The following is a 14,661-nucleotide window of genomic DNA, read 5'->3' as shown; positions in this document are numbered from 1 at the left end:
AATCATGTCCGCTCTGGTTATCTCCCGGCTGGACTACGCCAACGCCCTCTACAACGGCATCCCAGCGTATAGCCTGCGGAAACTCCAGCTGGTTCAAAACCAGGCGGCCAGACTGGTGTATGGCCTCCCCCGTTTCCATCACTCTACGCCCCTATTGAAAGCCCTACATTGGCTGCCTGTGAGGGAGCGATCCCTCTTTAAAACCGGATGCATGGTTTTTCAGGCGCGCCAAGGGACTGCCCCTGCCTTTATCTCTTCTTTACTTAAAGAGTATATTCCTGCCCGTGAGCTTCGCTCATCCACCCAATCACTCCTCCAGGTACCTCGGTACAGACGCAAGAAATGGGGCGGAGCCAATTTTTCTTGTCTGGCACCATCCTTTTGGAATTCCCTCCCCGATCACTTGCGACTGGCCACTCATTATTCTTCCTTCCGAAAAGACCTTAAAACCATCCTTTTTACCCAGGCCTTTCTTAATGTAAACTGATTTTAATCCTGACTCCCTTATTAGTCTCCTGTTTTTACTGCTAAATTAGCCTCCACAGCGCCAAGAAACCGCATGGTGAATGTTGCGCTATACAAATATTTTAAATTCAAATTCAATTCTAACATATTACGCACCTTAGGGAGTGCGACACATAGCCAAGAAATAACACAATCACTATAATTTAGTATTTTTATTTAATTGCACCTTTTTCACATACTCACTTGGTCCTGAGGAAAGCCAGTTTTAAATTAAAAAAGGCCTGGCTGAAACATGTAGACCACACAGGACGCAGGAGGTCATAATTCGTACTCCAACACGTCCGCTTGCCTTTTTAGTAGCTAACAGGGGCCCAGTAATTAAAGTTTATCTATTTACCCTCGGGTACTGGGACCCACTGTATAGCTTTTTAACTTTTACTTTCTCACTCACTACACTGCACACTCAGCAAACATACCAGCTCCTCAGTAAACTGGCGTCGAAGCACACCCGGGACACCCTCGGTGTCACTGTGGTGGGCCCGATGATGAAGCATGCCACCAACTAGTTTGGTGGGTGAGGGCTTCTTGAACAAACCAATCGGTTTGCCGGCACGCGTACTTCATTGAGTCCCCCCCCCCCCCCGCCTAATATAGCTAGTCCTTTTTGATTTTGAAATCTAAAGATTTTACCTTTTTTGGGCTGGTGAATTGAATTAAACTTTGCAATTCTCTACTCTTTTGACTGTTTAGGAAGAAAATAAATCTTTGATGAACATTCAACTCTGAAGTAACCCATGCATTTTCATACCCGATTAAGACCGATTTGCATATGGACAGGCAAAATTGGAATGGCATGGTGAGCAAAAAACCGATGGATTTAGGCCCAGATCTCGATACTGGGGATGAATGTTTGAAATCCTTTCAGCATTCCGTCCATCATTTGTTCTTTTTGCAGTAATACCCATGAGAGCAGCGTCTGGATTGGGCAGAGCGGGCTGATTGTGTGCCCATGGGACACTGGCAGCCTGTGCCTGCTGTTGTTCTCCACCCAGCAATTCAGCTGGGTTGGAAAGATGCCAGTGTGCATGTCGGTTTGGCCGTCCTAAGACGGCCGGCCAAACTGACATGCACACTGACAGCGGTGCCCACCACTCCACCATTCTTCGTTTGGTCCTGCCTCCCAAGACTCGGTTCCTGACAAAAAAAAAACTGATAATAAAACTGTTATTATTATCACATAGAATTATCCCCAGGCGTGAGACTGGACCTGGAAACTTTTTTGCCACAGCATCCCTGCGCGCCGGGCGGACGGCTCCTCGTCTGTGACGTCAGCGAGGACCCATAAGTCCCACCCGGGCGCGCCTACATCAGTTTCCTTCAGAGAATTTTTCCACGCCACAACGCGGAGTCCTCATCAGCAAAAACTAGAGTCGTCTCTACCAGATACATCATTACCGAAGGTAAGTAATTCATACTTTTCGTTTGCCTCTGCAGGCAGGGGGGCAACGCTCCTCCGCCATTATGGAGGTGCCGCTTCTGGTGGGCTCGCCTCCAGTGGAAGAAACTGAATTCAACGCGGGGCTTCCTCTTTCGCTAAAGCGCTGTCGTCCCTACAGGGGTCACTTGACAGAGTTGGTAGATGCACTGGAGACGACACATTTTTACTGTAATCAGATGTACTGTCTCGGCCTGCACGGGGGTACATCAGGACTGGGTGCCTGATGTATGTAACTTATGTATATATTGTAAGGCTTTGCCAGCACTTGTGTTAGATCATTTGTTACTGCTTCCTTAGCACTAGATTCAAGGCCCCTCATGCATCTTTCCTGTGTTTTTTAGGACATCGCTCTGATATAGATTATTCCACGGAAGCCCTCTACGCAGCGTCCAGGCGAGAAGGATTTAACGATGTTGTCAGAGGAAGGATTCTGTCCGGAAATTATTTCTTATTAAAAGAGTAAGAGATTATTTTTCAGCGCGCTGTACATTTAATGAGCATGTTAACAATGGACGCATCAGGATAGGACGTGTACCTTGTCTTCTGCTGGATGGAGTGGGTGGCTTAGGCCTGTTTGGGAGCTCGCCGTCTCATTACGCCGAAAGCTCATGAGAAAAACAGTTGTGATTGAGAGAAGAAAATTCAGAGTTCTGCAGGTCAGAGCCGTGAATATTTTGGTGTGCGTTTACGGAGGTACAGGATCAGATCAGTGCATGAGTGACGTCCAGGGCGTGCTGCAGACTGAACGAGGTGCCCATTCCTGTTTTAAACTTGTGAATTGTTTTTTTCTGGTTTCTGTCTTCAGGGGTTGTCTTGTAGCATCGGTCTCCGCCCACAGCAAATGTAGCTGGCATGCTAGAATGTAAGATGAGGAGCAGGTTGTCACACGGAGTATGCACACTATTATGTCACAGGCATGGGTAACATAAGGAGGGTGAAGTGGCTGTGTGCCCCGCTGTCTCCTGTAGGTGGCAGTGCAACACCGGGCCTAGTGGGAAGATAATTTTGTTTTCTCTCCCGACAGAATGGTGGCAGGAGCATGGTCTAATTTCCAGATTGAACAGAGCAAGACCTGACGGACAGTTGGACGTGCCAGAAACCTGCACTTGATGTGCACCTCTATAGGAGATGAAGTCTCCATGGAGGCCTTGGCACACCCAGGATATTTTCACAGAGCCTGAGAATGAAGGGTACTCGTAGAACTCGATAACCAGGAAGTAGGCCAAAAAGTAGGCAGGTTAACAGTGCGTCCATGATGAGCCCCGGGGCTGTGTCCCCTGGAATGGAATGACCCCAGCACACACACGCACACACACACGCACACACACACACACACACACACACACACGCACACACACCCACACACACCCACACACACCCACCCACACGCACACACACGCACACACACCCACACACACCCACGCACACCCACGCACACACACGCACACACATGCACACACATGCACACACATACACGCATGGGCACACACATACACGCACATGCACACACATACACGCACACACACACACACACACACGCACACACACCCACACACACCCACACACACGCACACACACACATGCACACACATGCACGCACATGCACACACATGCACACACATACACGCACACACACTCAGGTGGCTGGTAGGGGGTAAGCTCCAGTGGCCATATGGTGGGATTGAGGCCAGGGGGTACTGTAAAACTGTAAATAGGCAAGCATGGAGGGTCATCCCAACAATGCAACCAATTCTGTGGATGGATTTGGGTGGGTGATGATGACCTCTGAACTGAAATTATGCCAACGGATGAACTAAACAGGATCCTAGCATCAGCCATTTTTAGCTGCCTTATCACCTACGCATGTGCCCTTACACCTACGCCTGTGCCCCTGCACCATACAGCCCGCGATGCTTGCCCTTTCCCCCAAGTTTTGGGAAGGTACTGATAGGGGAAGGCATGAGGCTCTGTTGAAGATAGCCTGCAATGACTGGTGTTAGAATAATATTAGGATGATTGGGTACCAAAGTTCTGCTATTTAGAAAAACATAAGTTAAAGGGTTACAGGGGAAAGTTTTGGAATAATAATAATTTGTTTTTATATAGCTCTTCCTTGGCCATTTCTGCCATTTCTAAACACTGTAAATAAAAGATAATACTTTTACTTATTTTAATGTAGTCATTTTACTGACCATAACCGAATTTCCCCGGACTGACACTTGTGACTTCCAGGTGACCATATTTCCAAGTATGCACCTCACTGAGCCATCCTGCTGGATATGTCTGGAAGATCTTGTTACCAAAATGTGTCCCTATAGAAAGTAATATGTGCCCTTTAAGTAAATCCTCAAGAAGGCTTTCTGATGTTGTGGTCATTAGGAGAACTTTAGAGCAGTTCCTCTGCTGTCAAAATCCAAGACGCTGCTCTAAGAGGTTTTGACATGTTTTGGGAACATCACACATAAAGTATTGTGTGCTGCTCTCCACCTCTTTGAATCCTGGGAAACCTTTCCTGTCATAGAACACAGGTCTTGCCACCTGTCCCACCTATAGACCAAATTAGAGCTGCGTCTTGTCCTGTGGCCCACAATGCACATTAGAGAAGCACAGGTCAGCAAGGCACTACCACAGAGATCACTGTCTACCACCTCACATGCTTTCTTTCTTTTAACCAAATCACCAGAATAACCTTTAATTTATGTAAAGGGGCGGGGAGAAGGTGTGGCGAAAGTTTCTAATACGTGTCTCAAATATCTTAAATCTGAAGATACCAGAAACAAACACTATTTCAAGTGTCACATGTTACAGGGGATGGGGCTGAATTATGGGTGGCTTATTCAGTCTGTTGAATATGGCCCTGTCAGCTTTGTATGATGGACCATTGCCTTTTGGTTCAGTACTGTCTCAGTACAAAAAGTTGAAAGTCACTGACCACAGCCTAATTTTAATAACATTATATAGAGTCCTTCTTGAGGCTTGGCAGAGTTCCCTCGAGCAGTCCTGACACATTCGGGCGTTCTGGGGAATGTTACATTTGGGGTGATGTTTAACAAGGGTGAAGGGGCCTGTCAGATGCAATGGGCTCCTGCTTTTCTTTGTGAAGGCCTTCGAGGTTGGGTCGGTTGGCTGATCTGCTCAGTCAGACAACCGAATGGCAGGAGATGGGCCAGAAGTCCTGCCGCAGAGCCCAGTGAACCCCAGGGTGTGTGATGAGCTCAATTCCTTTTTCCAAGATAAGATCTCCACAATTAAAAACAATATCTCCCCACCCTCTCCCTCCAATTCTTTCCCTCTCCCTTCCGAAAATGTCCAGAACTTCTACACCTTCCCTCCTATTTCTATCACTGAATTTCACAGTCTTCTCCATAAAGTTAGCTCTGGCTCCCCCAGGGACTGCTGCCCTCCTCACATCTTTAAAGAAATCTTTAGGCTCTGCCCCGATCCTGCCCTGGCCCTTCTCAACTCCTCGTTGACATCAGGGGTTGTTCCTGAGGCTTTCAAGCAGGCCATTGTGTTACCCATCTTGAAGAAGCCTAGCGCAGACCCTCTTGTGATGAGTAATTATAGACCTATCTCTCTCCTCCCCTTTCTGGGAAAGATCTTGGAGACATATGTAACCAAGTGCCTCAGCTCCTTTATGGAAACTTCCTCTGTCCTTGACCCTCATCAGGCAGGCTTTCGCCCACTACATTCCACAGAAACGGTGATTTAGGCAGTAATGGACACTCTCAGAACCGGTGCCGACAATAACATCCCCCAGGCTCTTGTCTTGTTAGATCTGTCGGCGGCTTTTGACACGGTCGATCACACTATCTTGATCGACCGTGTCAGCAACGCCGGGATCCGTGGGGTCGCCCTTGATTGGGTTCGATCCTTCTTGCAAGGCCGCTCTCAGGCTGTCCACCTCTCCACCTTCTCCGCCCCTTTCACCCCCTCACCTGTGGTGTTCCCCAAGGCTCAGCCCTTTCCCCGCTTCTCTTCAACTTATATATGCAACCACTCCTGGCATCCCTTCGTCACTCCCCAGCCACCATATATAACTATGCAGATGATCTGCAACTGATTTTCCCCCTGGACACTTCCCCCACCTCCTGTCTCAACATCCAAACCACAATGCTACTAATCTCTGACTGGATGGCTCATAGCCAACTCAAGTTGAATCCGTCCAAAACGGAACTCGTCCTGGTGGGCGGCCCCACCAACCCTTGGGATGACAACTTTTGGCCCCCTTCCCTTGGCGCCCCCCCTCGCCCGGTCAGTACCGTGAAAAGCCTAGGAGTGATCATCTCGGAGGATCTATCTATGAAACCTCAGATCTCTGCAGTTACATCATCCTGCTTTTTCCAGCTGCGCAGGATTCGCAAGATCTGTAGATTCTTAACCAGAGAGGCACTCATTCTAACCATCTTGGCCTTGGTCATCTCCAGGGTTGACTTCTCTAACATCCTGTATGCGGGGATCCCCGCCTACCAGCTTCAAAAACTTCAGTTAATTCAGAACCAGGCTGCTCGCCTGGTGTTTCGTCAACCCAAACACCAGCATGTTTCCCCCCTTCTGAAGAGCCTTCATTGGCTCCCTGTGGCCAAACGGTGCTCCTTTAAACTCGGTTGCACCTTATTCAAATCCCTTCACAACCACGCCCCTGAGTTCATTTCTTCTAAACTCAAGCGATACCTCCCATCCCGCAACCTTCGATCTTCTGCCGATAATCTTCTCTGCATTCCACTGATCCGCCGAAAAAAACACGGCGGGCTCCGGTTTTCTTTTCTAGGTCCCACCTTTTGGAATTCCCTCCCTTCTTCCTTTCGCCATTGCCCCACCTACGAATTGTTCCGCAAAACCCTGAAAACTCACCTTTTTAAGTTAGCCTTTGAGTAATGCTCCCTGCCTTAGTTTGTTATGTCTGTTATGAGCGCCAAGAAACCGTCTCGGTGTACGTGCGCGGTATAAATTTTTTAACATAACATAACACAAAGCCTGGTTGTCCTAGATCCCTGGGGAGAAGTGGTGTTCTGTGGCACTGGTCTTCACAGCTGCCTCAAGCCAAGCCAACTGTGCTCATTTTGCTTCAGTAGTACAAGAATTGCGATGGAATTTCAGGGGAGATACTTAAAGCATTGAAAACCAATAGTATAATCCAAATATGGCGCAGGCAGGCAAGGTAAGCATTGCTACTGAGAGGTTACAGTTCTGTATTTTCAAAACACGATGTCCTTTCTTACATCATGCGAGTGTCAGTAATACAGTGTTTTTAATATTATCAGCACCAGTTTATTTGTGATCAGCAATGCTTTTATTGTCTGAAAGAAACCAGTGGTTTGAAATAACTCCCACCCACTGTGAATAGTTTTTATCAAGAGGCAGCAGCAAAGAAGAGATCAAGCATTTAAACACCATCTGAAAAAAAAATCAATACATAAAACATTTGCCCCTTAAAAGACAACGATGTGTAGGAACATTTGACTGTGTGTCCTTGGAAAGGATCCATGTACCTGGAGTGCAGATATACGGTGACTGTGATTTGCTGGAGTTTTATTTTTGGGTGTAGTTCCGTACTTCTGGTTAAAGAATGCCACACACCTTCCCCTTGTTGTTTGTTGTATTATTCTGCAACTCTCTCGTCCCATATGACGCTATATTTCACACTCACCTTGAGATGTGTGTCTTTGTGATAAAAGAGTTTTAAGGAGATGTGGGTGTTATGAGGGGAGGCACAGTAGTGAGATGAGGCGGTTGTGCTGCGGTGAGTTTACTGTACACTAGTGGTGAAATTTTTGTACACCAGTGGTGAGCTGAACATTAGAGAGTAGGTTTACTTTCAGGTGAAGAAAAACAATTTGAGGAGGCCTGATAAAGAATTTATTGATGGTGGAAATAGGTTAAAAGCGATGCAGATGGCATTGGTGGTAAGATCAGGAAAGGAGGTTTGGCATGGTGGAGAAGGATAGCTGGTAACCACCAGTTTGGTCAAGTTTGGAATCATGCATTTTAGCAACCGGGACTAATGCGAGGCTAATTCCAGGATAGCTAATTAAGTGAGCCATTCATGGATGATGAAGACAATGTCATCAGAAGACAGGCATCCATCTAAACAGGATTTCAGTTGGAAGGAATCCAGGGCCTTATGTATCATTGGGTAGGCCGTTCACAGTGACTACAGATTGCGAGCCGGCATTTTGTAATCTGTCCAACATATTTTAATGAAACCGATATGCTAATTAGTCGCAATTCAAAATGTATATTTGTAATGGTTGCAAAATCTCCTGCCTCATGATTATTAGTTTGACAAGATGCATTTTCGGATCCTCCACAAAAAACTGAGAAGACAGAAGTGGATGCCTACCAGGGGCCACAGACTTCCATACCTGTGTTTGTACTCCCAGCATGCAAATATTTTGTTTTAATGAAGTGCAGGTGCCGCTTTAGATTAAAATAGGGATTAAAATAGGAATGCTTTGTGGAAAGCCTGCAGGGGTTCGCTGGACCAAAGTCTGCTGTCCCTGAGCCAGCCTAACATAATTTCCAAACAGAAAAATGTGGTCACAAACCATTAATTCCGTTGCATCTCGCAAGTAAGAGGGAAGACCCCGTTCATAGCTTCGTATACTTGCGATTCAGAACGGGCCATATAAGTAGTTTTTTTGGAAGGATGTAGGTTTTTTACATATTCTAAAAGGGTATTTTGTTGTTGAAAACTCAGATTTTCCGAATCACAGGCTTAGCAACTGCAAAATGCTCTAGTTCAATCTAGAACAAGCATTAGAAATGCAATAGGTCTCGCAGCATTAGAGTTAGTGCATTTAGAATTGTTTATGGTTTTTTTTGTAAATCTTTAGCATGAGGTTGAGGGTGAGTGAGGGTGAGGGGTTGAGGGTGAGTGAGGGGTTGAGGGTGAGGGTGAGTGAGGGTGAGTGAGGGTGAGTGAGGGGTTGAGGGTGAGTGAGGGTGAGGGGTTGAGGGTGGGTGAGGGGTTGAGGGTGAGTGAGGGTGAGGGGTTGAGGGTGAGTGAGGGTGAGTGAGGGTGAGTGAGGGTGAGGGTGAGTGAGGGTGAGGGTGAGTGAGGGGGGGTGAGTGAGGGTGAGTGAGGGTGAGTGAGGGTGAGTGAGTGAGGGTGAGTGAGGGTGAGTGAGTGAGGGTGAGTGAGGGTGAGTGAGTGAGGGTGAGTGAGTGAGTGAGGGTGAGTGAGTGAGTGAGGGTGAGTGAGGGTGAGTGAGGGTGAGTGAGGGTGAGTGAGGGTGAGTGAGGGTGAGTGAGGGTGAGTGAGGGTGAGTGAGGGTGAGTGAGGGTGAGGGGTTGAGGGTGAGGGGTTGAGGGTGAGGCGAGACCTAATAATCCAGGGTAATACCGATTGTTGGCTGTTGAAACAGGAGACCAGGGGCGGACAAACTGTGTGATCCTGTATGGGGCTAGAAATATCAGTCTTTCAAGCATGCAGATGTCTGCAGAAACACATGAAAATATGGCAGCAGTGTGCTGATTCCCGCTGACTTATCCTAGAACATTCAACGTTAATCGCCAATACCATAGATACCGAAGTACAGACATACAACCCTGTAGGGTGATCTATCTCGTGAAACACCACTCAAGGGAACATGGACATTTTCTGGGGGTAACATTGTAAGATACAGACAAGTAACATCGCAGCAGATTACACTGTTTTAGTTTAGTTATCAAAAATCTGTAATGAAATATTACTTCATGAACAAATGTCTATATATATGTTGCTCATTGTGCTGTATGATGACAATAAATGCAATAAAATTTGTTGTGAATAAAAAAAATATTCCACAAGAGAGCGATAGAGCCCCCTCCCCACGGTGGAATCCATCTGTCAACAGTGAAAAGAGCAGAAATGAATTTCCCAACTGACACTGTTTTCTGCCAACCAAAAAATGAAAATAACAATAAAGAGTTTAACTAGTACCACTGACTTCAGGCTCTGCAACAGTAGTTCAGTCTAAAAGGTCAGAACCAGTGGATTATTTCATATTTCTCTGCCATTAACAACACACCTGTGTGCCTAGACTTCTTTCCTTTCGAATTCGACCTCATTACGTTTGATACCTTAAAATCTGAAGTTCATTTGTATTCTGAAAACGAATAATAGTGATGAAAGTAAAACTATTAGTTTGCATCGTGAAAACGGCAGTTCGACAGCTAAGTAAGCGTAGAATGAGAAAGCAGCTCTTGGCTTCGGCAAGATCTAGTTGCCAAGATGTAGTTGGCAGGCGGACAGTGCCAAGACACGATGGCGTTATTCGATAAGTAAAACAAGCTTGTGACAGAAAAGATATTCGCTAGGAAGAAAAAAACACACACACACACCATACAGACAGCACGTGACGCCACACGTAGGGTCCGCATTCCCTATGTAGGATGTATACGGACGTCCACGTTAGGATCAGGCGCACACAGCGGTAAAACAAAGCTGCGGCACGAAATGGAAACGAAGGGGGAAGGAAATGTGTGGCAGCTAATGCGACGTATTGAGGCACATGGCGCAGCCTCAGACCTATGATTTTAGACGTCTGGTGCCTCAATTACAGGGAGGGTGACTTCAATGAACTACCAATAAGGCGTCGTCGTGATAATAAGCAGAGCCTGTAGACTGAAGCCGCTCCTCCAAAGGCAAATACATTTTTCTGCCATAACTTTTCTGAATAACGTTTTTTGAATAACGTTTTAAAAGGAAGACCAAAGATGTTTACTGTTTGAATTCTATACTGTAAGCTATTCTTCGTTTTAAAAACAACCCCGTTCCAAATAAACCACTGCTGTGAGAGAGACTGAAGTCCCTTTTCCGTTTTACTGCCGTTGTTTTGAAACTCAGTGATAGGACCGTAGCACTTCTACGGGATTGGACGAATTGTTTCTACTTCGTATGAGCAACCAACAAATGGCCCAGTTCATTGAAAACTCGATTGTTATTGGCTGACTGGTCGCTCCCCCTCACCCCCTTTAGCTTCTGTCACTCCAAGCAGGATGCAGTGGATGTGGCTGGAACAATACCAGACAACACGAGACTTTAGAGCTAGATAAATCCTTATACAGCAACAGCGACTTGCCAAATTATAAACGACGGCGAGCAGAATAAAAACAAGCAGGATTAGATTGCAGCAAAGCAAATAGAGGAAAACAAGACGGACGGACGGAAGAGAGGGGAGGGGGGAGGAGAAATGCGACACGGAGGGAAGGGGAGGGGGCGGAGCGGGTTAAATTATACAAACAACAAGCTGGAGGGAAGAGAGGGGAGGGGGGAGGAGAAATGCGACACGGCGGGAAGGGGAGGGGGCGGAGCGGGTAAACAAAGACGGACATGCACGCGCCCGTGACTTTTAAGGTCAATGCGCATGCGCATAAGCTTAATGCGCATGCGCATTGACCTTAAAAGTCACGGGCACTGCAAGGAATCGCCACGATTCCTTGCAGCGTGGATAAAGAGTGGATAACTCGCAATAGTCTCGCTTGCTCGATGCGCATGCGCATCGACAGGCGAGACCTAAAAAGTTTTTTAGGAGGAGGTTCCAAGATTGCATTGGGTGTAATTTGTTTCTGGTAGGTGATAATGGCAATCTTTGACATCAGGTATACCATTATTTTTATAAACTTTGAGCACAATAGGCGATAGGACCATAGCGCTGGTGCTAAAAATAGCTACATAGCGCCAACACAGGCACCCTTGCGCCATAGTGCAAGGGTGTCTGTTTTGCACAGATGATTGTTTATGTGCAGGAAGGTGTTCCTTCCTGCACAAAAACAATCATTAATGACAATTTGCTCTTGCTATGTGTGCTGCAGACTTAAAACACGAGGAGAAATAAAAGTATTGCTCCTCATTGCACAAATCTAGCGCCTGCTTTTGCATGGTGTTCGTTTTTGGCGCTGCCTCAGATTATAAATCTAGGTCAGCATCAAATATCAATGAGTGTCGTGGTGGTACGCCCACAACCCATTGCATACTCCTTTCACACAGATACTTGCATGGAAGGGTACCATATTTACATGGGCGGCTCTAGACTGATGGCAGCCCTGGGCAGGGAGCGTAGCGTAGGTAGGGGGCCCCGGAAGAGGGGGTCCGGGCGGGGCGGAGCCACCCGGACGGGGGGGGGGTTCGGGGGGGGTCAGGGTGTTTGGAAGTGGAACAGAGCCGGAGGCCACCAAATCCCTCCCAGGGCCGCCACGCAAATATGCATCTATCCTTAGAGGATTATTATGTTAAGGATATATATTGGTATGGTGGCCCCTGGGATTTGGTGGCCCTGTGCAGGTGCACAGCTTGCACATGCCTAAGGCCGCCCCTGATATTTACAAAGCAGCGTTAAGCCATACAAAGTGGCTTAATGCCGCTTTCTAAATATGGTGCAGGAAATTACGCCACTGGAACGGCAAGTAAAGTGACCTTCCCGTGGCTCAATCCCCATGTACATATGCCCCCTTGATGGCCAGTTTTATGGCTGAAGATTCAGGTGAGACAGTACTTGGTGATAGTCAGGTTCTAGGAAAGTAGATACATTTGTTTTTATACGTCTGCCAAGTTGGTGGTCCTAGAGCAAATGAAATCGACTTCCTTAAAATTTCCGCTCGTTGCCATTTATTTTCTAGTGGTCAGACAAATTTTCCAGTGTACCATGTGTCAAGAGTGTGTGCCACTCACCCATTCAGTAGTGATATGGGCCTAGCTGCTATATTCTTATAACAATATGAATTACAGTATATTTTGTGACACCTAATATAATCTGACACATCTAAATTGAATGTATGCTTTTTCCCCGTGTTTATTGTTTATTTATAGGAACTACGAGAAGTATTTTATCAAGGCTCAGAAAGTGCGGCGTCTTATTACCAATGACTTTCTTCAGGTTTTCAGTTCGGGTGTAGATATGCTACTTACTCCTACCACCCTTAGTGACGCAGCACCTTACCTGGAATTTATCAAAGAAGATAACCGAACGCGCAGTGCGCAGGAGGATATATTTACACAGTCTGTGAACATGGCAGGTAAGACACACCCATTTTCCATTTCTTATATGTATTTAGTGTGTTACCTTGTGTGGTTACTACTTACTCTCTTTACCTCTGCTTAGTCAGCACCTTAAATTCAATTCAATAATGAAGGTGATAAAAAGTGCAGTTCTCAAGAAGGGTTACTTACTACAAGGCAGATAAGGGTAAACTACCTTCTATTTATTCCCCACTTTTTCTGTCTTTCTTTAAATTGCTTTTAGGTGCATAGCTGCCACTGCTTACTTTGCAACAGAATGAGTGCTGGTGCCCAGAGCTCTGCTCAGAAACCCACAGAGGGCGCCATTAGATGTCAGCCAAGGCTGCTTGATCTTGCATCCACCTCATGCCTCTTTAATTCACTTCTAGACATTCTCTGCCCCTTTATCTCACTCTTGTAGGTTCCTACTTTCTCCCTTAGTGTCTTTGTCTTCCACCGTCATTCCGTTCTATGTGTTTTTCCCGCTTTTGCTCTTGGGAAAAATCTGATAAGGAAAAATAAGTGCCGACCCCCAAAAATGAGTGCCAGTGGCATCCCACCAAAAACCACCGCCTGAAATCCAGTACTGACGGCTGTCTGTTCCTGCTTTTCGTCTTAGCAGAGATTGATTTAATTAATCATTTTGATCCTACCTGTTATGTGCTTCAAGAGGTGTGTGGCATCAGGGGAGTTGCCAAAGGGCAAAATCAGAGGATGAACACTTTCTTTAAACATCTACTTTATTTGACTGCTGTTTGTGTTCTATCAAGCCTGGCAAGCAGTAGCGGCTGCTACCCGACGGGAGTGGTGAGGCGGGGGGGATTAAAAAAATTAAAAGCGTTTTGATTGGTCTGAGCGCCGTGGACCAGCGCTCATATGGGGACTGGGAGAGTTTGCATGTTCCTCGCCAGGCTGTGTAATGCAGCCTGGAGAGGAAGATGCAGAGTGTGCATGACTGTTTAGCCAGCCCGATAGGGCCGGTCAAGCAGACATGCCAACTTAAGGAGTGAAAACCACTCCTTCCCTGCTCTTCCCAGCCCTGCCACGTCCACCACAAGAGCCACTGAATTCAATAGGAAAAATATAATGACAAAGACAGCTTGCCGTGCTTTCCCTACTATATTGTCTGGGTGCCTGGCACGTTTCCACGGCTCACGCCGCTTCCTTAGAGGCATTCCTTAGGACTACATGTCCCAACAGGCTTTGCCATATCAACAAGCACTATCCAAGTCCCACGTAGGGGCAGGAAACCAATCAAAAAGTGCCTGACATTTGTAAAAGGAATCGAGCATCTCCAGTGCCACTTGTTTGCTTGATGCCTCTGAGGAAGCGGCGTGAGCCGTGGAAACGCGTCAGGCACCCAGACAATATAGAGGGGAAAGTACGACAAGCTGAAAACGTGAATGGCGAACTGTCGTGTGCTGCCCTAAAGCTTACGGGCATTTGTTAGAAAAAATTATGGACATGGCGGCCCTGCGGTGAGGGCATGCACCATCTCCAACCGATGAGAGGCTGAGGTGGGAACTGCGTCCACACCATTCAGCACAGTAAGCCCAAGTGGAAGAGAGTCTTACCGTGGCATTCCTACAACCTACGAAGGTTCGAAGATCAGATAGCAATAATATGTACAATGTGGGGCTGGGAACCTACTAAGGAAAATAATGATCGTTCCTTAGGACTACATGTCCCAACAGGCTTTGCAATATCAACATGCACT

At 46.7% G+C, this 14,661-nt stretch overlaps 1 protein-coding gene across 3 annotated transcripts in view; it reads left to right on the top strand.

Moving 5' to 3' along the window:
• Positions 1-14,661, top strand: part of QRSL1 (glutaminyl-tRNA amidotransferase subunit QRSL1) — a 197,787-nt gene that overhangs the window by 163,231 nt on the left and 19,895 nt on the right. For all 3 annotated transcript variants that reach the window (XM_086950965.1, XM_086950967.1, XM_086950966.1), the window contains 2 exons: positions 2,305-2,422; positions 12,756-12,961. In XM_086950965.1, the coding sequence (XP_086807091.1) occupies positions 2,305-2,422; positions 12,756-12,961 (324 nt within the window). The remainder of the gene's footprint in view (positions 1-2,304; positions 2,423-12,755; positions 12,962-14,661) is intronic.

The sequence above is a fragment of the Lissotriton vulgaris genome, unplaced genomic scaffold (genome assembly GCF_964263255.1).
Source record: "Lissotriton vulgaris unplaced genomic scaffold, aLisVul1.2 SCAFFOLD_683, whole genome shotgun sequence".
Classification (NCBI taxonomy): domain Eukaryota; kingdom Metazoa; phylum Chordata; class Amphibia; order Caudata; family Salamandridae; genus Lissotriton; species Lissotriton vulgaris.
Note: the sequence above shows the minus strand (reverse complement) of the source record. Positions and strands in the feature narration are given on the sequence as shown.